Source organism: Rhinopithecus bieti, unplaced genomic scaffold, assembly GCF_001698545.2.
Source record: "Rhinopithecus bieti isolate Rb0 unplaced genomic scaffold, ASM169854v2 scaffold_11839, whole genome shotgun sequence".
NCBI lineage: Eukaryota > Metazoa > Chordata > Mammalia > Primates > Cercopithecidae > Rhinopithecus > Rhinopithecus bieti.
This window is the reverse complement of record NW_016806877.1, coordinates 3,937-14,460: the sequence shown is the minus strand read 5'-3', so window position 1 is coordinate 14,460 and position 10,524 is coordinate 3,937. Positions and strand designations below refer to the sequence as shown.

Genomic DNA, 10,524 nt, shown 5'->3' with positions numbered 1-10,524 from the left:
AAAAAAAAAAAAAAAAAAAAAAAATTTCACTCTGTTCTTGCATGGTTTCCGATAAGTTGGATATACTTCTTTTAATTTTTTTCATTTTTGAGTGTTTTTATAGAGACTAAGCCTCGCTATGTTGCTGTATTAGTCCGTTTTCATGCTGCCGATAAAGACATACCTGATACTGGGCAATTTACAAAAGAAAGAGGTTTATTGGACTTACAGTTCCATGTGGCCGGGGAGGCCTCACAATCATGGCATTAGGTGAAAAGCACATGTCACATGGTGGCAGACAAGAGAAGAGGGTAGCCGGGCACTGCGGCTCACATCTGTAATCCCAGCACTTTGGGAAGCCGAGGTGGGAGGATCACGAGGTCAGGAGATCGAGACCATCCTGGCTAACACGGTGAAACCCCGTCTCTACTAAAAATACAAAAAATTACCCGGGCATGGTGGTGGGCACCTGTAGCCCCAGCTACTCGGGAGGCTGAGGCAGGAGAATGGCGTGAACCCGGGAGGCGGAGCTTGCAGTGAGCCAAGATCGGGCCTCTGCACTCCAGCCTGGGCGACAGAGCGAGACTCTATCTCAAAAAAAAAAAAAGAGAGAGAGAGAGAAAGAGAAGAGGGCCTGTGCAGGGAAATTCCCATTTTTAAAGCCATCAGATCTCATGAGACCCACTCATTACCATGAGAAGAGCACCGGAAAGACCCTCCCCCGTGATTCAGTCACCTCCTGCCAGGTTCCTCTCACAACATGTGGGAATTGTGGAAGTTACAAGTCAAGATGAGATTTGGGTGGGGACACAGCCAAACTCTATCAGTTGCCCAGGATGGATCTGAATTCCTGTCCCTAAGCAATCCTTCCACCATAGCCTCTTGAGTAACTGTGACTACAAAGATATAATCATTTATTTATTTTTTATTTTTTGACACGGAGTTTTTGCTCTTGTTGCCCAGGCTGAAGTGCAATGGCATGATTTCAGCTCACTGCAACCTCTGCCTCCTGGGTTCAAGCAATTCTCCTGCCTTAGCCTCCGGAGTAGCTGAGATTACAGGTGCCTGCCACCACGCCTTGCTAATTTTTGTATTTTTAGTAGAGACGGGGTTTCACAATGTTGGCTAGGCTGGTCTCAAACTCCTGACCTTAGGTGATCTGCCTGCCTTGGTCTCCCAAAGTGTTGGGATTACAGGCATGAGCCACTGCGCCTGGCCAGATTTAACTCTTATCTTTTATCTTTTTTGTTTGTTTGCTTGTTCTGTTTGTTTATTTTTGAGACAGGGTCTCTCTCTGTCACTGAGGCTGGAATGCAGTGGTGTGATCTCAGCTCACTACAACCTCCACTTCCCAGGCTCAAGCAATCTTTCCACTTCAGCCTACTGAGTGACTGGGACCGCAGGCATGCACCACAGCCAGATAATTTTTTGCATTTTTTGTAAAGATGGGATTTTGCCATGTTGCCCAGGTTGGTTTCGAACCCCTGGACTGAAGTGATCCACCCACCTCAGCCTCCCAAAATTGTGGGATTACAGGTGTGAGCCACTGTACCTGGCCTAATTCTTATCTTTGCTCCTCTATAGGCAAGATGTTCTTTCCCTCTCATTTTTTTCAAGATTTTAAAAGTCTTTTATTTTTCTGAAGTTTGAATATGATATGCTTAGGTGTAGTATTTTGTTTTTAGTTTGTTTGTTTGCTTGTTTTGGCATTTATCTTGCTTGGTATTCTCTGAGCTTCCTGAATCTGAGGTGTCTGACATTAATTTGGGGGAATTCTGTTATTATTGCTTCTAACATTGCTTCTGCTCCTTTCTCCTTCCTCTCCTTCTTGTATTCCTCTCTCATATAAAGTACACCTGTTGTCGCTGTCTCACTGTTCTCAGATAATCTGTTTTTTTTATCAGTCTTTTTTCTCTTTGCTTTTCAGTTTTGGAAGTTTCTATTGTTATATCCTCAAATGTAGACATTAGTGTCCAATTTACTAATGAGCCCATCAAAGATATTCTTTGTTTCTATTAGAGTGTTTTTTATCTCCAGCATTTCTTTTTAATTCTCTCTTAGAATTCTTTTTCATTCTCCATCTCTCTGCATGTTCTGCTTCTTTCATTAGAGCCCTTAGACTATTAATCATAATTTCAAAAAAATCTTGGCCTGGTAATTCCAACATTCCTGCCATATTTGACTCTGTTTCTGATGCTTGTTCCATCTGTTCAAACTGTGTTTTTTACCCTTTAGTATGTCTTGTAATTTTTTGAAAAGTGGGCATGACGTACTGGGTGAAAGGAACTGTGGTAAATTGGCATTTAGTAATGTACTGGTAAGGTGAGGGAAAAGCGCTCTACAGTTCTATGATTAGTCTCAGCCTTTTGGTGAGCCTGTGCTCCTGGACTGTGAACTTCATCAGTGTTTCTCAGTTGTTTTTTTTTTTCTCTTATGTGGGACAAGATGCCTGAAGGGGGCTGAGGTTGGGTATGTCCCTTCCCCCATGTGGAAGGCTAGAGGGAACTACAGCTGAGTGTTTTCCTTCCCCTAGGTAGGTTCTAGGCTCTGATAAAACCCCAGCCAGCAAAAGGTTCTGGGAAAATAGTTTCTGCTGCGTGCAGGGCTTGTGAATAAGAGAACATGCTGGCATATTTCAAAGCAGTTCTTTTTTCCTTCCCCCTCCTGGAAGCACAAAGAGATTTTTTTCTCTGATATTCACTATGAGGACCTGGTAGAGTTCCTGGAGGTAAAACTCACAAAAGTGTGAGGTCTCCTTGTGACTGGGTTTCGTTGGAGCTTTTAACTCTCAGAGTTGTCAATATTGAGCCTCCAACAATTCTTCAGTTACTGCTTATGTTTTCTTACCCTGTGCGGGTTCCTGCAGAGATTTCTACTTGTGTTTCTACTCCAGTAAGTTGTAATTATCTGTATCTGTCTGTCTGTTTCTCCAATTTTGGGAGAAGCAGTGTGCCCTGTGCCCTTCTGATAGATACACAAAGAGATGTTGATTTTTTAGTTTGCTGAGATTTTTACTTGTTAAGATAGAGTGGTGACTTCTGAGTTCCTTTTAGCTTATAGTGGAAACTACTTGTAACCCCCTTTTTTATATATAAGGAAATTAAAGCACAAAGATAGGTAGTAATTTGCTTATGGCCCCTTGGCTAGTAAGGGGCAGAGCCAGGATTTGGTGTTCTGGCTCAAGAGTCTGTGCTGTCAACCACTAACTACATCATTGAGAAAAGGCACCGAGCTGGGCTGGTGGGAGATGGAGGACTGTATTATCTTTTTCTTTCTTTTTTTTTTTTTGAGACAGAATATCCCTCTGTCGCCCAGGTTGGAGTGCAACGGCGTGATCTCGGCTCACTGCAATCTCTGCCTCCTACGTTAAAGCGATTCTCCTGCCTCAGCCTCCCGAGTTCCTGGGATTACAGGCATCCACCACCACACCCAGCTAATTTTTGTATTTTTAGTAGAGACGGGTTTCACCATGTTGGTCGGGTTGGTCTTGAACTCCTTACCTCAGGTGATCCACCCGCCTCGGCCTCCCAAAGTGCTGGGATTACAGGTGTGAGCCACTGCCCACGGCGAGGAATACATCTTCTTTAATGTCTACTAAATGTATACTTTCAAAACTTTTTCTAAAACACTTAATAAAGAAACATATGTGTAGGACATTAAAGCAATGATTACTGGCCCGCCATGGTGGCTCATGCCTGTAATTCCAGCACTTTGGGAGGCCAAGGCGGGTGGATCACAAGGTCAAGATGATCGAAACCATCCTGGCCAACACGGTGAAACCCTGTCTCTACTAAAAATACAAAAATCAGCTGGGCATGATGGTGTGCGCCTGTAGTCCCAGCTACTCGGGAGGCTGAGTCAGGAGAATCATTTCAACCCAGGAGGCGGAGGTTGCAGTGAGCCAAGATTGTGCTACTGCACCCCAGCCTGGGCAACAGAGCAAGACTCCGTCTCAAACACACACACACACACACACACACACACACACAAACAAAAAAACAATGATTACTAAAACTTTTTAGAGTAGAAGAAAAAAGTCATTCCTAAACCTACCATTTGTATGTATTATATTTCAGTTCTTGTCCATCTGCATGAACACTATGCATGGATATTATATATTTAACTTTTTCACCTAACATTGTATCATGGGAATTTCCCCATGTTTCTCCACCTTTTAAAATAAATGATATTTATTTATTTATTATTTTTTCTTGAGACGGAGTCTCGCTCTGTCGCCCAGGCTGGAGTGCAGTGGCCAGATCTCAGCTCACTGCAAGCTCCACCTCCCGGGTTTACGCCATTCTCCTGCCTCAGCCTCCCGAGTAGCTGGGACTACAGGCGCCCGCCACCTCGCCTGGCTAGTTTTTTTTGGTACTTTTTTAGTAGAGACGGGGTTTCACTGTGTTAGCCAGAATGGTCTCGATCTCCTGACCTAGTGATCCGCCCGTCTCGGCCTCCCAAAGTGCTGGGATTACAGGCTTGAGCCACCACGCCCGGCCTAAATAAATGATATTTAATAGCTGTATAATAGTTTACCTTGGTAAGGTGCTATAAATTACAAAAGCATGCTATTAGTGGTTATTTGATAATTAGTGTTTTTCTTTTACAATGATAAATAATGTTTCACAATTGTTTACCTTTCATTGAGTAATTTAATTCAAGCCCCATGAGTGTGATTTTTGGGTCAATTGGTATGGATAGATGTATAACTATTGCTAACTTTTGTCATATTTATTTCCAGAATGATTGTACCAGTTTTCTGGGCTTCCAGCATTGCATAATTATATTAGGTTGGTGCAAAAGTAATTAAGGTTTTTGTCATATTATACATACACATACTATATATATATATATATTACATATACACATATATATTTTATTAATAAATATATGTTAACTATATGTATATGATATATATACACAACTCTTAAAAGTACAGTGTCAATCAATAGTGAGAGGTTCTAAAACAGGACCACTTCCATAAACTGATAAATTCCTCCTTTTCAGATTTTCAGTTTATGTTACATGTAGCCTTGATTACAGGAGGCACTCCATAGATTTTATTGAATGGATGGATAATGGAAGGATGGATAGGTGACATTCAAATGATTCTTCCTAATTAACACACAAAAAGTTAGTAGCAAAGTTGAGATGATACACTGATTTATAATCTAGAGCACTTTCTCTTACCATAACTCCAGTTTTACTTTATTCAGCCAACATTTATTGTATATTTAGTAGGTGCAAATCACAACGCTGGAAGCTGGGGGACACTACTATCAATAAAACATGGTTCTACCCACCAGGAACCTCCCAGTTTGAGAAATTCACACGCCTCTCTCCATCAAGTTCTCATTTACAAGATGAAATTATTGACCCCAAATTCTGTAATCTTATGAAATCCTACATTTCCCATTTATAGATACTGAGGCTCTAAAGTAGGTAAAGAGTAATCTAAAGGACTGGTGATTCAGGATAACGATAGGGAATATCTTCCTCATTCATTCATTCATTCATCATTCATGGAGTACACACTAAACACCAGACACTATTAAGTGCTGGGAATAGAAATAGAAATAAGGTAAATTTTTTTCTCATAAAATGGGAAGGTTTTTTTTTTTTTCCCCAAAGGTATAGTTTGGCAACCCAAGAGTACTGCACACAGTATTTATATGTATGTAATATGCTTACAGTCCTATTCTAGTAAAACTCAAATGGAGTGGTCTCTAGTATTACAAGTACAGGAGAGAATCAACTAATATTGATTCAACTTCACACTTTAAATACTCCCAAAACTTAGTGGAAAATATCATTGAATTTTGTAGATTTATCATGGGGAAAAATACTTTTACGTTACTTCACAACATCAGGACAAAAGAAGATGCATATGCACGTGGACTTACCACTTCTCCTCTTCTACTTGCACTCCCACGGACTGGAACTTACTGGGTGCTTTATTCTCTCCTGTTTTGTCAGGTTCTTCAGCATCATCCACCTGCAGAAATCATCAAATAAATAGAGTAGTTCCATTTCAGTCATCTTGCTTGAAAAATGAACATCACATTTTATCAGAGAAACCTCTAATATTACTGGAATGTTTTGTAATTTGTAACCTCCTGAGTCAGTATTTGTGTATTTTCTGAGAGCCGTCACTACCTTCGCTGCATGCTCTTTGACTCTGTTGTTCTTAGTAAAAGGCAATTTTATTCACTCTCAAGGTAGCTGATCAATGTCTAAGATTCCTCCATAGATTTGCAAGTCTGTACTTAGACTTAATTATCTTACTGTAAATGCTGTATTAGAAGGGAGTCTACATGGAAATGTGTTCGTGGAAGTTTTTTCTTTTATGTAATCTCCCTCTGTCGCCTGGGCTGGAGTGCTGTGGTGTGGTCTTGGCTCACTGCAACCTCCGCCTCACGGGTTCAAGGGATTCTCCTGCCTCAGCCTCCCGAATAGCTGAGATTACAGGTGGGTGCCACCATGCCCAGCTAATTTTTGTATTTTTAGTGGAGACAGGGTTTTGCCAAGTTGGCCAGGCTGGTCTCAAACTCCTGATCTCAAGTGTTCTGTCTGCCTGGGCCTCCCAAAGTGTTGAGATTACAGGCATGAGCCACCATGCCCGGCCTGGAAGTTTTGAATTTGAAGATAACAACATAGAAAATAAAGAGGAAAATTTATGTATTGTAATTACAATTGTTGACATTGGGAGATTCAGATATTAACCTCATTAAGATAAACTATAGAGTATCTTCATCTTTCTCCCCTTAAATAATTGACTTTGAATATCACCCCATAGTTTCTAAATAGCTATGTGTATATTACAGCTACATAGAAAATATGCCCATATAGAACTAATAGCCTACGCAACAGATTAGTCCCAATCCAAATTTTAGAATTATTAGGTTTATTCCTTTTTCCTACTATGTGTTTAAGAAATGTTGTTTCTAAATATAAAAACAATTCAATGTAAGCTATATAAAATTAAAATACAGAAATATACAACTTAGAAAAAGGAAGTCTCCTAAGAATCATTGTCAATTATTTGATGTATATTTGTCTATATTCTTTTATATATATGTCTAAATGTATATATATATTTAAATGATTAATACTGAAATTACACACATGAGATTATACTATGTATGTTTCTTCTGCAATGCTTTTTTCATTAACACTACTACTATCTCTGCACATTTTATCGTGTCAGTAAATACAACTCAGTCCTTTTGTTGACTACAGAAGTATTTCTTTTGTTTTCTTTTTTTCGACACAGGATCTCACTCTGTTGCCCAGGCTGGAATGCAGTATTGCAAACATGGCTCACTGCAGCGTCAACCTCCTGGGTTCAAGCAATCCTCCCTTCTCAGCCTCCCAAGCAGCTGGGACTACAGGTACATGCCACCATGCCCAGCTAATTTTTCTTATTTTTTGTAGGGGGGGGTCCCCCTATGTTGCCCAGGCTGACCTCAAATGACTGTGTTCAAGCAATCCTCCCGCCCCAACTCCTGAAGTACTGGGATTATAGGGATGAGGATATTTCTTTTAATGACTAAGCAATAGGTATCAAAGTAATTTGCTTTTTATTGCTATTATGTATGATAGTACAAATAATATTTCATATGTATCCTTTTGAATACTTGTACAAATATTGTTTAGGAAAAATTCTTATAAGTAGAAATCCTAGGTGGAAAATATTGAGCATGTGCAACTTTAAAGGATATGCTATCAAATCATTTATCATCCGCCGGGTGCGGTGGCTCAAGCCTGTAATCCCAGCACTTTGGGAGGCCGAGACGGGCGGATCACGAGGTCAGGAGATCGAGACCATCCTGGCTAACACGGTGAAACCCCGTCTCTACTAAAAAATACAAAAAACTAGCCAGGCGAGGTGGCGGGTGCCTGTAGTCCCAGCTACTCGGGAGGCTGAGGCAGGAGAATGGCGTGAACCCAGGAGGCGGAGCTTGTAGTGAGCTGAGATCCGGCCACTGCACTCCAGCCCGGGTGACAGAGCCAGACTCCGTCTCAAAAAAAAAAAAAATCATTTATCATCCTTTCATAGTCCGTGCATAAGAGTTTCCAATTCCCTATATCTTCACCAGTACTAAATATTGGGAAACTTTTAAATTTTGCTAATGTATCACAAGTAAAAAAAAAAAAAAAGTGTGTGTATATATACACACACACACACACACACACATATACATATGTATGTATATATACACGCACAGTTTTTTTTTTGAGACAGAGTCTCGCTGTGTCACCCAGGCTGAAGTGCAGTGGCTCAGTCTCGGTCACTGCAACCTCCGCTTCCTGGGTTCAGGTGATTCTCCTGCCTCATCCTCCCAAGTAGCTGGGATTACAGACGCGCGCCACCATGCCCAGCTAATTTTTGTATTTTTAGTAGAGACGAGATTTCACCATGTTGGTCAGGCTGGTCTCGAACTCCTGACCTCGTAATCTGAGTGCCTCGGCCTCCCAAATTGCTGAGATTACAGGAGTGAGCCATCGCACCCAGCCAAAAATAATTATTGACTTTGTTTCTATCTGTAAATTGTCTGTTCATATCCTTTACTAGTCTCCTCCCTAATTAGGCTGTTTTTTATTTTCTTAATCATAGGATCTCTTTATATCTTATGAACCTAAATTCTTTCTCTGTTATATATACTGCAGATGTTTTCTTTCAGTTTATCACTGTGTCTTTTGAACTTTGCCCTTCATTGGAGAGAATCTTAGGTAGTCACATCCAGCTTTTATGGTTTGGAAAGGCTTTTTCTCTAAGCATATTTTTTTAAAGTCCTCTTGTATTTTCTTTTATGCTTTCATGTTATCTTTTTCTCGTATTTAATTCTTAAATCCACCATCCTGAAATGTTTGTGTCAAAGATACATATGTAGAGATCTAATATTACCCTCCTATACTGCCTCCCTTGGGTTATCAATGGATCTGGCTCCATTTATTAACTAATTTTCCATTTTTATTTGAGATGCCAGCTTTATCTGATACCAAACTTTACTCACATATGTTTTCCCATACATTCTCATATAGGCATTCCCATATACAGTCATGACACACACAGTGACATTTCTGTTAACAATAGAGCACATACACAATAGTGATCATAAGATTATAATGGAACTGCCCTGTGCAGAAGTACCACTTTGTGTCTTTTGTACTGTATTTTTACTGTACATTTTCTGTGGTTAGATACACAAATACTTAACATTGTGTTACAATGGCCTACAGTATTCAGCATAGTCATGTCGTACAGGTTTATAGCCTAGGAACAATGGGCCATACTGTATAGCCTAAGTGTGTAGTATGCTCTGCCTTCTAGGTCTGTGTACCTGCTATGATGTTCACACAACAAAATCACCTAATAACACATTTTCCCAGGTGTATCCCTGTCATTAAGTGACACATATATACAGACCTGTTGCTGGCCTATTGATCTGCTAGGCTTATTGACCTTCCCTCTCCTTTTTCCTAAATATATATATATATATATATTTTTTTTTTAGATGGAGTTTCACTCTGTTGCCCAGGTTGGAGTGCAGTGGTGGGATCTAGGCTCAGTGCAACCTCCACCTCCCGAGTTCAAGTGATGCTCCTGCCTCAGCCTCCCAAGTAGCTCGAATTATAGGTGTGTGCCACCATGCCTGGCTAATTTTTGTATTTTTAGTAGAGACGGGGTTTCGCTATATTGGCCAGGCTAGTCTTGAACTCCCATCCTCAGCTGATCTGCCTGCCTCCGCCTCTCAAAGTGCTGGTTGCGTGCCTGGACTTTCCTAATAAAATTTTGTAATCAATCTTGATATTTTATATGGCAACTCTCCTCCTGTAGTTCTTTTTTTAAAAAAATATAATTAGGCTGGGTGGCTCACGCCTGTAATCCTAGCACTTTGGGAGACCGAGGTGAGAGGATCACTTGGGCTCAAGAGTAAAGACCAGCCTGGGCAACATAGCAAGACCCTGTCTCTACAAAAAATAAGAAAAAAAAATAGCTGGGCATAGTGGCGTGCGCCTGTACTCCCAGCTACTTGGGAGCTGAAGGAGGATTGCTTGAGCCTGAGAGGTAGAGGCTGCAGTGAGCCGTGATCATGCCACTGCACTCCAGCCTGAGTGACAGAGCAAGACAGTTTCTCAAAAAAAAAAAAAGTAGGCCGGGGCGCGTGGCCTCAAGCGCCTGTGAATCCCAGCCACTTGAGCTGAGACGCGGCGGCATCACAAGGTCAGGAGATGCGAGACCATCCTGCCCTAACATGTGAAACCCCGTCGTGCTACTAAAAAATAAACAAAAAAACTACTGGCCGAGGTGCGGGCGCCTTGCTGTGTAGCCCCCAGCCCTACGTCGTGAGGCTGAGGCAGAGAATGCTGTGAACCCGGGCGAGGCGCGAGCCTTGCAGTGAGCTGAGGATGCCGCGCCACGCACTTCCAGCTCGGGCGACAGAGCGAGACTCCGCCTACTCAAAAAAAAAAAAAAAAAAAAAAAAACTCCAATTAAAAACAGAACAAACAAAACATAAAACTGGCTATCTATGGTTATTG

The 10,524-nt window shown here is 41.1% G+C and overlaps 1 protein-coding gene across 1 annotated transcript in view; it reads right to left on the bottom strand.

Moving 5' to 3' along the window:
* The window catches only part of LOC108533557 (disks large-associated protein 1-like), a 79,783-nt gene extending 70,739 nt beyond the window's left edge, over positions 1–9,044 (bottom strand). The window contains exons 1-2 of the mRNA XM_017878332.1: positions 8,997–9,044; positions 5,883–5,974 (exon numbers count right to left, since the gene is read on the bottom strand). Of these exons, the coding sequence (XP_017733821.1) occupies positions 5,883–5,974; positions 8,997–9,044 (140 nt within the window). The remainder of the gene's footprint in view (positions 1–5,882; positions 5,975–8,996) is intronic.
* Positions 9,045–10,524: the final 1,480 nt, after the last annotated feature.